At 41.8% G+C, this 18,396-nt stretch overlaps 2 protein-coding genes across 4 annotated transcripts in view; one reads left to right on the top strand and one right to left on the bottom strand.

Moving 5' to 3' along the window:
- Positions 1-12,651, top strand: part of LOC308590780 (heparan sulfate glucosamine 3-O-sulfotransferase 1-like) — a 23,215-nt gene extending 10,564 nt beyond the window's left edge. For 2 of the 3 annotated variants that reach the window (XM_081201018.1, XM_081201019.1), the window contains one exon: positions 1,337-4,249. In XM_081201018.1, coding sequence (XP_081057144.1) covers positions 1,613-2,521 — 909 coding nt within the window. In that variant the 5' untranslated portion in view covers positions 1,337-1,612 and the 3' untranslated portion in view covers positions 2,522-4,249. Of the gene's footprint in view, positions 1-1,336; positions 4,250-11,166 lie in introns of those variants that run through there. The other variant, XM_081201020.1, reaches the window with a different exon arrangement.
- Positions 5,289-18,396, bottom strand: H2AZ2 (H2A.Z variant histone 2). Its single transcript, XM_081201059.1, has 5 exons — positions 18,255-18,396; positions 12,731-12,808; positions 8,491-8,604; positions 6,522-6,651; positions 5,289-5,621 (listed from the first exon to the last, which is right to left on the bottom strand). The coding sequence occupies exons 1-5, from the start codon at positions 18,255-18,257 to the stop codon at positions 5,560-5,562; spliced, it is 387 nt and encodes a 128-aa protein (XP_081057185.1). The 5' UTR covers positions 18,258-18,396; the 3' UTR covers positions 5,289-5,559.

The raw sequence follows: 18,396 nt of genomic DNA, 5'->3' as shown, positions 1-18,396 counted from the left end.
GGGGCTTTGGGCATAGAAACCCAGGGCTGTGATAAGGGACAAGTGCTTGTGCAGAAAAGAGACACTCCACCCCAAGAGAAACAGCCTCTTTTACAGAGCCTGCACACACTCAGATCTGCTTTTTCTTCTCATGGATAAACACCAACAAGACCTGCTTTTCATTTCATTCAAAATAATATTGAAATTCTCAGGCATCCCGCTCTCTGGTATATACTTAATTACGTGTGCCATAGCAGCAGTTTACTCTCCTCCAGTTAGCCAGCCCTGCTGGGTTCTGCATCCAGACCCCAAAAAGTGCACATCTCTGTGCTCTGTATACTCATCTGACTGAGGGGTGCCGAAGACAGAGAAAACTGTGGGCAATTCCAGCATAACAAGTCTGTGCCATAAATGCACCACAGCTGCAATTCAAACATATGACAGGGTATGAAAAGTGCAAGACTTGGGTGATTTGGTGTGACTTACTGTACTGGTTGTATAAAGATACAAATAAGCATGCAAATACAGCTGTCCCAGTAGATGCATGCATTGGTTTTGCAACGCCCTCCATTATGCACGGTGCCAATTTTCACGTGCATGATTCTCTGGATTGTGACTTTTGTGCATATCTGACAGCTGCAGTGTGCCAATGATTTTGGGGGGCCAGCTGTAAATGTCAAAATCTGGGCTCTATCTCAATGGAAGAAAAAATAAATAAAAACCTGGGCACAGGATATTCTCCCCAACTTTCTGGTAGTTCATGCTTGCTACCAGCATGGCATTTTATTTTACTGAACACATAATTTGTAGACATAAGATGTAGAATGGCCACTAGCTTAGATGGCTTTTAGGGGATTAGGCACATTCCTAAGCGAGAAGCCACTATCAACAGCTATGAGCCACAACTGCTAATTAGGACTCCCATCTTCAGAGGCAGCCAAACCCTGAATGCTGGATAGAAACAGAAGAAGACCGTGTTGCCTTCAAGCCCCAGTAGTGGGGCACTGGAAGCAACACTGAAACCTTAATCTGGTGGAGCAGGCTTATTTGTAGGTTAAATGCATTTAAATAAACCGCAGCTGGCTACTCCCTCCTTACTAACATTTGTAACCTTCCATATTGTGTCCCACCTGCCAAACTGTGTCCCTCCTCTTCCATTAGAAAAAGATGGTACCTACCAGGGACTAGATACAAACCCATTTTAGGAAGAAGTGGCTAATGGGTACCTGGATTTTATTCAGTCACATGTGTGTGTGTGTGTGTGCTTAAATTATGAAAGTTTCCAAACAAGGCCTGTTATGTTTTGCTTTGCTCAGCACCTTTTGAGCCACCCACAATGATATTCTCATTTTCTCAGGTGGCAGCAACTTCCCTGAGCTAGGCTGTTCGTAAGCAAATCACCTTTTGTTGAAGTGCTTTTGGAGATCCACATTGCAGGAAGCTCCTGGCAGCGGAATCCAGAACTAGAACAAAAGCAGAGGCCATTGTGAAGACAGAAGATGCCTAGGTAAGAGCACAACTGCCTGCCTGCATGCAGTGAAATCCCAGTTAATAAGCCTGGAGATGGAATAGCTCAGATAGGGAAAACAACACACAATTTTCCTCAGCACACGTTCACGCAGCGGACTTAGAGATGGCTAGAGCCTGCTTACTGCTCCTGCTTCTGAAGATGTGTGGCATCAACACGGAGGAGGAAACAAAGATCCCCTGGGGTTGGAAAGCCCCATGGAAAAGAAACAACACTCAGATTTCAAGTGAAGATTGGAAGCAACGACTGCCCCAAAGCATAATTATTGGAGTGCGGAAAGGAGGCACACGGGCCCTGCTGGAGATGCTGAGTCTGCATCCCCAGGTGGCAGCTGCCCATTCCGAGGTGCATTTCTTCAATGTGGAGGAGAATTACCGCAAAGGACTTGGTTGGTACAGTCAGCAGATGCCTTTTTCACACCCCACTCAAATCACTGTGGAAAAGACACCAGGCTATTTTTCGTCTCTCAAAGCCCCGGAAAGGATCCATGCTATGGACAACTCAATGAAGCTCCTGCTGATTGTACGGGACCCTGTGGAAAGGTTGGTGTCTGATTACACACAAATCCTTCACAACCGCAAGGCACGGCACAAGCCCTACCAAGCTCTAGAGCAGATTCTCTTGAGGCAGGGCCAGGAACTTAACACCCGGTACAAAGCCATGCAGCGCAGCCTGTATGCCTTACACCTGGCTCGGTGGCTGGAGTTCTTTCCCCGGTCACAGATTCACGTGGTGGATGGAGGCACCCTGATCCGGGAGCCTCTCTCAGAGATGCGCCACGTAGAGCACTTCTTGGGACTGGAGCCTTACCTTGGCCCAGACAACTTTTACTTCAACCAGACCAAGGGCTTCTACTGCCTACAAGCAAAGGGGTATCAGCACTGCCTAGACCAATCCAAAGGACGACCTCATCCCACTGTTGATGAAGCACTGCTTGAGCAACTCTGCACCTACTTCAGTGAGCACAACGAGAACTTCTTTGCCATGGTGGGTCAAACGTTCAACTGGTGCTAAGTTCTGCTTTGGGGCTTACAGGGGTGCTCTGTTGGGACAGAGAAAAATCAGAGAATGGCCTCCAGATGTTTAGAAAAAGTTTTTTGTGGTAGAGGTCTGTACTCTCTTCTTTTGACTGGGCTGGGAAAAGAGCTCTATCAATATGGGCTTTGCTCAGTGGTACACATGTTTAGAGGAAAACAGTACAACAGAAGTAGCTTTCACACTGGAGACTGGAAAGAGAGCTTTGACAAAAAAAATTCACAGCAAGTGGAGCTATATCCTCTGCAGCTGTGTGCCCAGGAAATGCTATATTCTAGGCCAGCCTTCCCCAAGCTGGTGCCCTCCAGATGCTTTGAACTACAACTCCTATTATCCCTCACCGCTAGCCCTGCTGGCTGAGGCTAGTGGGAATTGCAGACCAAAATATAATCCACATCTTGTTTGGTGTCTATTCCCAGCAATTGTGTGAAAAAGGGTGAAAAGCCATCTGTTCTCAGCGTTTACTGCCTCTCCAATATTCCCACACAACACAACCAGCTGCAGGAACTTTTGTTCCATCCACTTAATGCCCAACACCTGAAAGCCAAGTAATTCCTTTTCTGTTCAACATAGGGCAGCAGTTCCAAAGACAAGAGTTCCTGAAGTACAGTACTGTACTCCGCAAGATCTGACTTGTGTAACTGAATACAGGACAGATAAGTCTGATACACCCATTTGGATATCTTGAATCTATTATAAATATATCAAGTCCTTATAGTCAGCCCATCAATTAGAATAAAGGGCAATTTTCATTTCAATCCACTCTCCTCTCATTGATTCACATACATAAGTCTTCCTTCCTCCTCTATCTGCTTAGAAAAAGTCCTTTCTAACAGAAATGCATTCACTGACAAGATATAATCTGTCAAGAGAGAATGAGCATGCTCAATGAGGGAATATAGAGAAGTGTCAAATATACAGTGATGCTTAGGGTAGGCCAAGAGTACCAAGGATGTCACTTGCATGTAGCTAGCTGGCCCAGTTACAGCCTTCAGTACCAAGTGTGCTGCACCACTTTATTTTCTTTCCTCTACCATTGTGCTTACTCTATTATGGCACAGCTTCTAGCAAAGGGGCAACTGAAATAAAACCAGGTCCAATTCACTGGCTTCTTTTGTTGGCACATGCATGCTAAAATAAACTAGGCTTTGTTTGTCCAACATCCATCCATATTACTAATGACCAAAACTCCCAATCTAATATTCATATGAACAACTGCAGAAGAATGCAAGAACCTGCTGCACCAGGCCAGTAGCCCCTCCAGCCCAGCATCCTGCTCTAAGTGGCCATCCAGACGCCTGGAGGGTATCTTCAAGCAGGACACAAGTACAGGAACACTCCCCGCCTCCTGCAGCTTCCAGCAAGCGGGATTTAGAAGCTTGACTATCTCTGGCTATGGAGGCAGAGCACAGCCATGGTGCCTAGTAACCAGGGACAGCCTTGCCCTATGTATCACCCACCCAAACCATTATTTGCCTTATCCAGCAATTTGACAATTGTTTAAAAAAAGAACAGGATGCAATGGACAGAAGTTCATGAAAGCCATGCACATCACTAACAGGAATAGATAAACAATCAGAGTCCTATATAACTGAGAATAATTGAACCTCATTCATTTCCTACAATGCCCTAGCTTAAAGGTTACAACACATATATATATATATGTCAGAGTGAGTGTGAATGTCTGTCCCAATCTGAAACAATAATCCCAGGGCATGCCAAGAACCTGGAAGGCACTCAAGCAAATACACAAGAATAGGATTGGAGACCTTCCAGTTATTATTTGTCACCATATTGCCTGAAATTGCACTGTATGAAGCAGTCCTAACAAGAGCTTAAAAACATTACAGTAGTTTATTAGTTCTCCAACCTTACTCTTATGCACAGCCAGCCCAAGAACTACTACACAAAGGGCTCAAATCACACACTGACAAGGTTGCTAATAAAAGCATGGCAGCGCTGCCGGTTTAGCACCGTGTTACAGAAAATTTTGTACATTATAGCACAAGAAGGCATTGACACTGAAGCAAGTGATTGTGCTAGCTCAAGGATACAGTATAATTCAGCGCAAGGCAACTAACCCATGGGCAGTTCACCAGCTGAGGGCAGAAAAGATGCATTTTGGCTTCTTCCTAGTATACACATCCCCACACCTTTCCCATTATCACACCGTTCACATGTTCAGACAGTACTTCTATCCTGGGCCGGGGGGGGAGAGCTTTAGCAGCCTCAGTTGCATTAAACTCTGTACAGTGGTACCTCGCAAGATGAATGCCTCGGAAAACGAAAAACTCGCAAGACGAAAGAGTTTTTCGTTTTTTGAGTTGCTTCGCAAGACAAATTTCCCTATGGGCTTGCTTCGCAAGACGAAAACGTCTTGCAAGTTTGTTTCCTTTTTCTTAAAACCGCTTGAAGAGGTGCAGTTGCGACTTGACCGTGCTTCGCAAGACGGAAAATTCGCAAGACGAAAAAACTCGCAGAATGAATTAATTTCGTCTTGCGAGGCACCACTGTATATTCTACTAAGTTTAAATTAAATGCTGGACTTAGATAATTGTGGGAGCTGTATTAGATCAACAACAATCAATCAGCTAGAGAACACAGAAGTTAACTATGAACACGGCCACCATTAAAGTCTATAATTTGGAAAGATTTTATTTTATTTTAAAATCTCTAATAGGATATTAGGGCACTGATCTTTTTGCTGCAATGACCCTTTTACCCCAGAATGATACACAAGAACAAGTTTTGTAAAAAATGGTTTTATCAGTTCCATTTTTGTATAAAACACATGGGAGAAACCTAGCCAATCAACACACAAATTGCTGCCACGTAACAAGGTACTTTTGTGTCAAACTTTGAATCTAAAGAACATACAAATGTTTTAAGTCTACAGTCAATTGTCTATGCTCTTCCATTTAACTATTTTTTTAAAAAAATTCCACATATCCCCATATTTCTTCTGTCCCAGTTACAGTACAATGACAGGGAGGAAGAGGGCTGTTTAAAACTCCTCTCTATGCAGTTTTCTGCTGCCCCTTCTTTCCAATCAGAGACTTGTGGATGTGAGGAATTACACCTGTAAAGAGAATAATGGATTAGAACTGAAGAATACACAATAGTTTAGCACTCATATCAATACATTCTCAAATAACATATTTTGCTAACTCTGTTAGAACTATGCTTACCAAACCCTTCAATAAAAATCCACTTGAACACACTAAGAGGAGAACTGGGATGCAGCTATGTAGCTGTATTAGATCAAATGTTGACTCAAAGCCTAATTTTCTTGTTACAAAAACAACTAAATGGTGCCATACAGAGTTACTATACTCTGGGGTGGGGAGAAGGAGGGAATAATCTGGATTGTGTTCTTCAGGTTAGGTTCCCTCATGTTACCAAGGTGGATGTGAAGATTTACTGGGACATACTGAGAAGCAGAACTGTATTCCCTGGCCTGGTTTGGAGCCTCAATTAAAGAGTTATAAATGATTGGGGAGGAGTACTTAGAATGCTCACCAAAAAAACAAACAAAACAAAAAAACAAAACAAAAAACAGATGGTGCAAAACACAGTTTACAGGAGACCTACTCTATACCAGATTCACCTAGTACAGTAGTCAGGATGAAATACAAGAACCCATCACTATCAAAGCTACTACTAAGTCAGTGAACTAAAAACTATACTGATAAGTACCCATTTGGTTCATACAGTGGTAAGAACTTGCCATGGCAGTACATGCAACTACAACGTAAATCAACTGTGTAACATTCTGCCAAGCAAAATAAGCAGTTTTCCAAACACCCTGGCATAATCAGAAATCCAGTAAGAAGCATATCACGATTCTACTTATCACTTGGCAAACTGCTTATCTATAATATCCTGCAGAGTACTTAAAGGGATACATTTAAGTTCAGCCACCCTGTCTCCAAATATACTTTTCATATCCAAGCTTTCCAGAAGCTCTAATACTACATACCTCCACCAGCAATGGTAGCTTTAATAAGGGAATCCAATTCCTCATCACCACGAATAGCAAGCTGCAAATGACGAGGAGTGATACGTTTTACCTTGAGATCCTTGGAGGCATTACCTGCCAATTCCAAAACCTGTTGGAAGAAACAGAGCTTTGTATGCCAGCCTCCTAGGAAAATACTGAACAGTGAAATACTGAAAATACTCAAAACTAAGTTACAAACTGCAACAGACTACTTCTTTTTCATACATTTCATAGAATCATAGAATCATAGAATCATAGAGTTGGAAGAGACCACAAGGGCCATCGAGTCCAACCCCCTGCCAAGCAGGAAACACCATCAGAGCACTCCTGACATATGGTTGTCAAGCCTCTGCTTAAAGACCTCCAAAGTAGGAGACTCCACCACACTCCTTGGCAGCAAATTCCACTGTCGAACAGCTCTTACTGTCAGGAAGTTCTTCCTAATGTTTAGGTGGAATCTTCTTTAGTAGATTCAAGGCAAAAGCCCAGGTACCTAAAACTAAATTTTATTTTTCTTTTTCAAAAAATGACCATCTACTACTATTCCTTGAAGATGATCCAGCAGGCTCAGCCCTACTCCCTTGCCTCAGATGAGTTTGGTGGGAACTATTTCTCTTCTTGATCAGGGAAGGTCCAGGATGAGAGCAGCAGTGCTGCTTGAGCCACATTGGGCAAAAGATTCCTTCACTGCAAGGGGTTGGACTAGATGACCCTCATGGTACCTTCCAACCCTACAATTCTATGCTTATGACTCCACATAATTCAGTACCCAGTGAGAGTCAGTGTGGTGTAGTGGTTAAGAGCGGTGGACTCGTAATCTGGTGAACCGGGTTCGCTTCCCCGCTCCTCCACATGCAGCTGCTGGGTGACCTTGGGCCAGTCACACTTCTCTGAAGTCTCTCAGCCCCACTCACCTCACAGAGTGTTTGTTGTGGGGGAGGAAGGGAAAGGAGAATGTTAGCCGCTTTGAGACTCCTTTGGGTAGTGATAAAGCGGGATATCAAATCCAAACTCTTCTTCTTCTACCCGCTTCAAGAGCCTTTGGGGGCTATAAAGTAGGACCAGTATTCTAAACAAATAAGTCAGTTTAAGTTGGGGTGGGGGGCATCAGTTCCAGATAGAGATCTGGCCCCTTGCAATTCTTCCTGGGCCACACCCCTCATAGGTCTGGTGCCATACCCCAAGTGCTTTTGCCTGACTGGAATATGCCCTTGAATTCTGATAATGCTTCTTTTTTGTCTAAATAAAGAAGGGTGTCTCAGCATGTAAAATTTACATTATTTGCACAGCACACTTTTGTCTGGCCCCCACCCACCACTGGCACAGAAGGTTGCTCTTGAGCTGAAAAGGGTTCCCCACCCCTTGCTGCATGTTTTCCCCCATAGGTAGTGAGCTTTCCCCATAAAATGTATGCTTTCATATTCAGGATACAAATGTATCAAGTGTTCAGAACTGCAAATAACCTCTGGGTCAGATTCTGCCTTTACCTAAAACACACAAGTTCATTTTATTATCTCTCTCTCTCTCTCTCTCTCTCTCTCTCACACACACACACACACACCTATTCCTCACAGTGTTCTAATGTGTGTCATATCCCCCCCACCCCATCTCAGGAATATGTTAGATGAAAAGTAAACAACTAAATTAAAAGTGTAGGGCAAGAAAGCAATTCTTTTTTCTGGATTTAGCAGAAACACATACTCACCCCAAACTCAACCATGCAAAAAACTAAGCCAGAGAGAAAACATAATTAATAGAATATGTTAACCATTAAAGCTCTTGCAGAATTATTTGATCTGGGCAGCTAAAAACAGGTTTTTAAAGAGAGCAGGAGCAGCTAGGTTATGCTACTCTAGAGGTTCCTGCCAGGCTCCACAGACCAATCTATTATCTGGGTCTTTGATTACATTCAGATCATAGTCTAACAAGATCAATTTTCAGAACCTACCTCAGCAGTGAGGTATTCGAGAATTGCAGCACTGTACACAGCAGCAGTAGCACCAACTCGTCCATGGCTTGTGGTGCGAGTCTTCAAGTGTCTATGGATACGACCCACTGGGAACTGAAAGCAGAAGGACCTGTTCAGCATACATGGTCAAAGCCAACACTGCTCTTCCAAAGGTAATTAATTCTGACATCTGGTTCAGTGAACTATTTCCAGAGAGAGAGAGAGAGGGTGCATTTAATACAGGCACCTCATCTAATAGAACTAGAGTCAGGATTTGAGTTGCAGTTTTGTTTTTTAACAGACTGGTCATCAAATGCCAAGTCACACACAGTTCTTGCACTGCATTATCTTAAACTGGAAATGGGAGGGAGTGATGTGGTCTGTGTTGCAGTTCAAGCTAGGTTTCACAGGCCAAACTGCCTGGCACCAGGCTTCTTGAGAATGCTTGCAAACCAGTAATGAGCTCCATGAGGTCATTCATAAATGTAAAAACAAATTTTCAGCACTAGAAAGTATGCTGTGTGTCTTATTCTTAAGGCAGTGTAACAGCTTCCACAGTGTATATGGTATTATATTCTTAATTTAATAAAATTCTAAAAATGTTCATTCGGCAAGCATTCAAATAACTGGCAAAGGCTAAGGACAACGAAGTCCCTGCAGCTGACCAATCAGACACACTATTATTTTCCTTAATACAAGAAGCTTAACTTCTCCTTAAATAAACACATGACTCAACAAAAAAACAGATTTTTGCCAGGAGTGGGAAGTTGGGGGCAGAAGAAAGAGACAAGACAGAAGAGTTGCCTCTTCTGGTCGAAGAGGCAGGAAAAAATGGTAACTTCCTCACAGGGAAGGGTGCTTATTTGCCAAAGCCAGAGGAAGCACATGGAAAACCTCAAACAAGTCAAAAACTTAGGATTATAAAAAGAGTCAAAATGGCAAACAAGCTGGAGAAGGGAAAACATGATTTAAACAAACAGGCAAAAAAATGACCAAAAAGATGACAGCCCCCAAGAGCTCACTTAGCATTTTACAAAGCTAGACTCAATTGGTTCCCATGGCCTCCAAATGAGATATTGGTGGGTTAGGTCTTGCTCCTCCTAACAAGATTTATAGGTAAGTGAACAAGATTTCCACATATTAGTCAGGAGCAATAAGACATTTTGAACTGAAATAGCAGCTCTGATGAGAGATTCTCATGGATGGCAGTATCACTAGCTATTATTAAAGGCTGTGTCTGCCAAAACTCAGGTGTCTAATGGTTTCTACTCTACAGATGTCCATGGCAGGAATATTACCTGGAAGGCTACTAAGATAATTATCTTGTATCTGTTACTCTTATAGTTAAATGCATTCAATGAACCATTTGCCAAAACTGGGCTTGTCAAAAGATTTCTCTCTGAATAATACAGTATTGCAAAACACCACACCAAAACCCAGGTGTGGCCAATACAAGACTTCAGGATGCTCTAGATATCCAAGATGTACCAGACCTATCCTTATCAGTTTTTGGATCTCAGCAACAAAGGGCATTTAGTTAAAAGAGTTCTTTGAGCTCCGATAAGAGCGTCTTACCTAGGCGCCATCTTGAATCCAAGGAGCAGGTTAACAAGGAAAACCACTGATTTTATATGTATATATATATATATGATTGTAGCCAACTGCTGCCTTTTTATATATATTTCAAGGCTTTTACATGTTATTTTCCTTCTTACGGTTTTATTTGCATAATGCCTAATAAAGGTTTGATTTCGATTTCGGATCTCAGCAAAAGGGAAATAAAGAGCTCATTTGACTTAGGAAAGATAGTTTACACTGAATATAGCTAAAGGTTGTAGTCAGAGCACTTTACAGTAAGGATTAGGGGAAAACACAATATCTCTTTAGCTACTCAAAGCATGTTCAATTCTACGACACATCTAGCTGGTGTTAAAAATACTAGAAACAGTCTTTTAGGCTAAAGCTTACACAGCACGCCCCTAACAATCTGAATAGGTCAGAAACTAGAGAACTAGTGTCAAGATCCAGGCTGAAAGTTAATGGACTGTAAGGGGGCATCATGTAACTCCTGCTAGAAAATCCTTAATGTGCAGATGGTCTGATTTGTGTTTCCTCCTCTTATAAGAGATGGAACTGCCTTACAACCCTGATTTCTGATTTCAGGGAAATGTGCACAAGGAGAGAGCAGAGAGACAGGTGGTTGTGAGAGAGGGAAAGAAAGGCAATCGTGGAAGGTGACAGAAAAAAAATGCAATAACGGGAGGGGAGACTCAGCTCCCCAGGGAAGGAGGAACCAAGTTAATTTTAATTAAAGTAATGTACAACTCATATGCATGTCTACTGAGAAGTAAAGCCCACTTAATTTAAAGGAACTTACCTCAAATAGCATGCACAGGACTACAACTTTAATATTTCAGGGTTGATTTGGAATGAAAATTAGTTTTATTTAATTGAATTTTTAAAAGACTTATAAAATGACAAAACTTTTGCTAACTCTCAGGAACCCTTTTGTTTTCCTTTACAACTAAAACTGTATGTTTCTTCAGTGTGGGAGAATCTAGGGAGGTTCCTCAAACTTCATCATACAACCAAGGGGCAACAGATAACAGCTGCCACCTATATTAGGTTCTAAGTATAGTAAAGCTTTCCCAGAAATCCTATCCATTTTTATTTCAGGCAAGTTGATATTAGGAGGGAGCAAGAATCATGCAGAACTGAATTAAAGATGATACTAGGTGGAAGAAAGCAAGGTAAGGTGAGATGAGATGGAGAGGGAAGAAATAGGAGGTGAAATGATACAGAAGGTGAGAAAAGGAAAGTATAAAAAATTCTGAGAAGAAAATGTGGAAGAAGGCATAAGCAGAAAGAGAAATGAAGCAGATTGGTGCATGGTATGTGGTGAGACGCTAGCACTATTAAGTATCAAGAATGAAACTAATAATAATAATAATAATAATAATAATAATAATAATAATAATACTGCCTTTCATCCAAGGATCACAAGGCAGTTTATAATATTAAAACACAAAATTGTGAAAGTGGGTCCCATGTTCCTGGTTGAGAGTCTAAGGTGGGTCTTGGGTCTGGACTAGTTGAAGATTGCTAGTACAGTATACATCATGGTTATTTCGAATGACAAATTTATTATTTCCGTCACAGACCAGTTCTAGCCCACATACAATATCAAGGAAGTCATAAAACATGATAGGGATACATTTGAATTTGCAATTAGGTATAACAGGGACAATACAGTTAAAAATATATATAAATTAAAACTTAGTCACTAACATATAACCTAAAATTATCATTTAAGGCCTTAATCATTATGATAGCATAGCTTGTTCCCTAAGTTTTATGGCAATCACACAGAATTTGGCTACCTTTAACATGATCTCAGGATCCAGGGATTTTAGACACTGAAGTTCAGATTCATTTGGAGATTTTTGCAAAGCAGGGGTAATAAATACTGAGCGTATATCCCCATAAAAATGACAGCGTAACAAGGCATGAGAGACAGTTTCTACCTCCATCAAGCCGCAGGGGCAGACTCGTCCAGCGTATGGTTTACCCTTGAATCTGCCCTGCAATAAGGCAGATGGCAGCATGTTGAATCTAGTGAGGGTAAATTACCGTCTGTATTTAGGTATTTGTAATTTTGACAAATAATTTGCTGGGGGAAATCCTCTCCCATTATCTTTTATTACTGGGTGTTTATTCATCTTGCTCACGTGGCATTGCAGTTCCACATCCCAAATTCGTTGGCGGATTATTGCTCTAGCTTTCTCATAACCTACAGCTATCAGGGCCTGTGGGGGAAACCCCAAGCCTCTTAGCTTTTCATGCAGTGTAGCTTTCCATTTGGATTGGTAGAAATCCAGCAGGGTTAAGGGTGCCAACCCAACAGGGAAAAAGATAAGTTTTAACCAATAATGGATCTTCAGAATCCATATCCGAGCGCTAACAGGGATTTGCCGGACCTTCAGGCGGACAGCTATGTTAGACACACAAGAAGGGATAGCGATAGAACTTAGTTTGGAATGATTCTAAGGGAGCAAGGTTTAAGAAGCTGCAGATCTGAGAGCCATATGTCAGCTATGTTAATATTTTTGCAGCAAAGACCTGGGAGGCTGCCGGAATATATTGGCCCCCTTTTCCATAGAAAAACCTTTTCCATAGAAAAACCAAAAGCTTTGGTAGCTCTTTGGGCATTTGCAATAGTTATTACAATAAATGAACTTACCTGAAGTCCAGCTCTTTGTGAGCGAGACACTGCCTTTGCCTTAGCCTTTCCACTGTCCTTGCCAGCCTTGCCTCCAGCCTAAATAAGAAATAAAAACATGAACTAGATCTACTGCTGAACATGTCAGCTGAAAGGAGAAGAGCTTTTAAAATCCTATCTTATCACCACTGTTGATAATACATGGTTGTTGAGGTAAAACATGTAATTATAGGTCTCCTATAAATTCAAAACATGCAGTCTTGATGGAATATTTAGAATGCAATTTTGTTCTTCAGGTCATTCTCTGTTAAAACAAGTGCAAGAAGGAAATTTAAAAGAACCAAAAGACTCTAAATTGCTTTTAAATATGCCAATATGTAGCGTATACAAGCTATTGGGCCACAATTCTAAGCATACTTTTAAATACCGTATACTTTTTAACTAAATCTAATTAGGGCTACAATCCTAGTTTATTTAATTTATTGGGGGGGGGGGTTATACCATCCTTTACCAAATGGTAAGAGGTGATCTACAAATTTAAAATGTTATACATGCCTGATATTAATAAAAATAAACCAGCAGCTATTTTCTACATGCAAGTTCATATGAAGACATGTTCATGTGAACAGATGATGCATGGATACAACTTGCAGTGGCCAGCATTATTAAGGTAGTCCCAGAAGTGCTACTGTAATTAGAATGACAACTATTGGCTGTATCTACATGAAGCCTAGTTCACAGAGAAGCACATTCAAATCGTCTCATGCATAAGGAGGAACATGTAAAGCTGTTAAGTGGTTTGCAAACACAGGTGTGAACAGGCCGATATGGAGTTTTTCATTTTTCATCTCAGTGGTGTGGGACGGAAAATTTTCTAGAAAGTGTTATGTTTTATAAATTCATTAGAATAGTAACAAAATATAGTTGACAACTACAAATTCTATTAGGTAAATCTGGCAGTTTCAAAGTTTTTTTATTTTGTTCACCAAATGCAAGTGAAATAAACATGCTCAATTAGATGTCTCTTTGGGACATCAGAATTTTTTAATGCAAACTACACTGATTTGTGTATTTTTTCACATATTTTCTAGGATGTTTCAAATCCTGAAACTAAATGTTTTTGATTATACACACTTTTCAGGATTAAAAATATTGCTCACAAACAAGCTGACTTTAGTTGTGTGCTATAATACTCAAATCAAATTAAGTTTGCACAAAGAGCTTCTGGGAATCTTGAAAGCTAGAAACTCTCTTTTCACAAGCAATAATAATAATAATAATAATAATAATAATAATAATAATAATAATAATAATAATAAACAACCTTTATTGTCTCTACACCACCTGTGTGCACTGAAATTAAACGAGCCCCCCCCCCCACTCAATCTTGTTTGCGCTCTGTGTGCTTGTCAGAAGTCAATTACACCACTATTTTTTTCCATTCAGCAGCCCAACAGCCCACGGATAAAAACTGTTTTTTAACCTGTTGGTGCGGCTGACTATACTTCTGTATCTTCTGCCTGAAGGTAGGAGATTAAAGAAGTGCTGGCCAGGGTATCCCTAAGAATTTTCCTCACTCTCCTGAGGCAGCGGTCTCCCAATAGCTGAACCAATAGCTACATTCCTAAGCACTTGCCCAGGTAAAAAGTCTACTGAACACTTAAAGACTTACTTCTGAATAAAAATACAGTGGTACCTCGGGTTAAGTACCTAATTCGTTCCGGAGGTCCGTTCTTAACCTGAAACTGTTCTTATCCTGAAGCACCACTTTAGCTAATGGGGCCTCCTGCCGCCGCCACACGATTTCTGTTCTCATCCTGAAGCAAAGTTCTTAACCTGAGGTAATATTTCTGGGTTAGCGGGTCTGTAACCTGAAGTACCACCGTACATAGGATTACACTATAAAATATCCAGGTTTTTATTACATTTCTGAGGACCACACAAGTGCCAAGAGGGTGTAGAGTTCCATTCATGAACTTCAGTCACCTAGAAAATATTTGGCAACTTATACATTGAATTAAATAAGGTAAGGAAAGTGAATAATTTAGACTTAGTTTTGACCCTATATTTTAAGGAATGTTAATAATCTGGGCATTTTATAATGTAAAACTCTAGTGCCAACAAGAGAACATATGGCCAACACAAGAGTTAACTTAATAATGTTCATGCCAGACCCATTTATCTAGATAGTAATCAAAGGAGAAAAGCTGTGACAGGACCAAGTGAAGCTTTACATACAACGAATCAGAGTCTATGTCAAATACACTGCCAGTGATGTACCACAGCAGGAGCAATGATGGATGTGGACTTGGTTTTGGGACCCTAGCACTCAAGTTACGTACTGATAAGCCAATTAAGAGACTCCAATCAAGCTAGATAATCTAACTGAACACACACATATATTTTTAGCAAAGGAAATTATTTTTATCTACTTTATTGAAGAAGGAAAAGTGGTACAGATGCCAAATGATAATACCAGAGATATTTTATCGTATTTATGCACACTTTTTTACTAAAATAAGTTCCAAAATTTAGGGCGTGCATAAGATTTGATGGCACATTTACATTCACCAGCAAATACTTTACTGGGTTCAAGGTTTTGAAAATTGATTCGATGGCACATTAGATTCATGTAAATACAGTACCTTTTAACTACATGGCCGTAACTAGACTGTGTTCACTTAAATGCTACTGAAACTTATGAACATGTGATTTAAGAGTATTTCATTCAATAATCATTTCAGATTACCTCCGTGTCAGGTCGAACAACCCTACACCAAAACAACCACTTGTTTAAATGGGGCATATTCACAACCTGAGGCAAATAGCTATTCAAAAGCTGTTGACACAGCACTGAGATGCTCACATATTGCATAAACCAGGGGATTAGGAACTTGTTGCCCTCCAGATGTTGTTGGACTCCAATTCCCATCTCCCTGATCATTGGTCATATTGACTGAGACTGATGGGAGCTGACAGACGCAGGCTCCTCATTCCTGACGATCGCTTGTGTGCAACCCTCAGATATGGGTAGGTGTTGCATGTAAACACCTGCACATACTGAGAACCTTGCCAACTGTTTGGGCATTTTAACTGCAGTTAATGTCTTGCTGCTCCCTTGTCTCCATACATTATTTTTTTAAAAAATAAGCTGTATATTTTATATCTATATTTCCCAAGACTTCTCAAAACTAAATTTGAATTTTCTGTTGAGTCAAAATGTGTCTTGTACAAGCAAAGCTATGTGTTAGGGGATGTGTACGTTAAGGGATATCTTAACAGGCTTACCTGGAACTAAATTATCACCAGATTAAACCTTATTAAGTTGCTAGTTTTTAAAATCCTGGTGTTGGTTTCACTTCTCAATGTTTTACTATTTTTATAGTGTCTGTATTGAACTGTTTAATTTATTTTTAAGCCGTATTAAACATGTTTAATCAAAAGGCAGAGTACAAAATGTTTTAAATATATCTTACAGCTTGCTGAAAGACTGACTTTACTATTAGATTATAGCTTTTTAAAGAAAAATGAAAGCCAATTATGTAATAAGTCAGGCTCAATGGGTTATAAAACCAAAATTGGTAATTTTGCCAATTATCAGTCCTGTCACATTATATTCAGCAGCTGAATTAACTATTTACCCAGTCACATCAGCTGCACCAAAAAAGATGAGCTCTGTATTCTATGGTAAGCTTATGATGAAGTAGAAAGATAAGATCTTAGATCAGACTGTCAATACTAAGCCTGTTTAGTCCAAACTGCCCCAAGTTCAATGCTCCCTATGAGCTATGCTTAAGATTATATTTATATTATTGGACAAAAACAGTCAACAGTTAGAATCTTACGCGAGATTCCTCTAAGGACACAATGCTAACTGCATGCAGACACTAAGTTAACAAACTGCAAGCAATTTCTTTGGAATTTAGAATGCTATATCAAACTTGATTACTGCAGACTTGTAAAGTAAGATTGAAATATATTAAGTTATTTCCAACTGATATAGAAGAACTGAGCAGAATGAATAATAATTGCCAGATCTGCCAGAAAAACTTTTAAGCTCTACATGCATAGCTTTTAAACCAGACAGGCAAACTTCAGTGCCATCTTACTGGGGCATTCTCTACCTTAGGTTTATTATGCAAATAACCGTGATTAAAATGTTTTTCTACTGGGCATTCAACTACAAGAATATATAAATTATCTTGTATCCTTTAACAGTTTACATTAACTTTGAATACAAAGAGAACAGATCAAGTCACTTGCAGCCAAAGCAAGAAGTGATAACTCCTTGCCTATTAACCTGCTCACTGGAAGGTATCTCACCATTAAGTAAAATACTTTTAAAAATTCCTGCTTGGAAAACTAAAACCTTAAAGTAGCACTGCAACCACATCAGCAGTGAAACTTAAAATTAATCTTTAGCCTGTGGGAAGTGTCAACTGCCCATTTGCAGCCTTTATAAAAATGAAGTCCCACTGAGACCAACTGGACTTAGCGCCAATTAAACAGCCCTAAACATGGTTCAGATGGGCGTTAAGTCCCCTGCAATCAGTAGGATTTGCTTTTAAGTAAACACGCATAGGCTCACGCTGCACTGGAAGGCAGCACGTCTTCAGACGTCATTCGCCTACAACCCCGTTGACTTGGCGAGGGGGGAGGAGCAGAAAGGCCACTTCCCGAAGCGGCAGGCAGGGGGTCCAGTGCGCCAGGCTGTCACATCGAGGGCCGCTTCTGGCGGGACCCGTCAGACTCAAGCTGAAGCCCGCGTCAGGAAATAAATCCGGAGCGCCTGACGTTTATACAGCATTACGTTGCTAGGAAATCTCTTCCCAGATGCGCCTTAGAGAGGCGAGGAGGTGGTGACGAGCCGGCCTGCTGGCACCGCTTGGCAGCTGCCCCCTATCACCTCCAATTGCCTGTCAGTGTGACCCACGGCCAGGGCCCTCGGGCGCGCCTGGGTCGGGAGAAGCCGCCCCGTTTGTGAAGATGGCACATGCTCCACAAGATTCCTCCCAGAGCCAGGGTTCACACGTGACACAAGGCAGACCCCGGGCTGCCACCAAGCGCGCACATCCCCAAATCTTGAAGTTGCTGCGCGCGGCTCTCGGATCCCGCCGCCACCAAGAGTATCCGCCTGAGACTCGCCTCACGCGCGTTCACACCTTCCTTTAAAAAAAACAAGCACCACCCCCAGAGAACGAGGTACACTCCGAAGCGGGAAGAGGCCCCGGCGGAGGCGGGGCTTCCAAGGCGCCTCGTAAAATAAAGGCAGGCGGCAGCGTCACCCCTCGCTTCCCCACCAGCCAACGGGGGTTCCAGCTCACGCGTCCTTGGCTCCATGACACGCGGAGGTTTGCTGAGCCTCAGGAGGAGTCGGGAGCGCAACTTGCTCGGGTCCTTCCCCGCCCCCGACACCCTTCCCTTGGCGCCGGCGCTGGAAATAAGTCGGGACCCCGCGAGGTCTTCCTGCCTGGGGGTCCGGAGCTATTTCTCCGCGAGGTTCGCTTCCCCCTGCCCCGCGTCCTTAGTCTTTCTCCCCGCTCACCATGGTTCCGTCGCTGCCCTGTGAGGACCGGTCCCGATTCCGAGCTAGAGCCGCCTCAGAAAGTCGACAGACAATAACCCGCCTGAGCGCGAGGAGGGAGCCTGGCCTGCCGCGGCCACCGCGAACCAATCAGGGCAAGCCA

The sequence above is a fragment of the Podarcis bocagei genome, assembly GCF_964188305.1.
Source record: "Podarcis bocagei genome assembly, chromosome: 7".
Lineage (NCBI taxonomy): Eukaryota > Metazoa > Chordata > Lepidosauria > Squamata > Lacertidae > Podarcis > Podarcis bocagei.
This window is presented reverse-complemented; position numbering and strand designations above follow the sequence as displayed.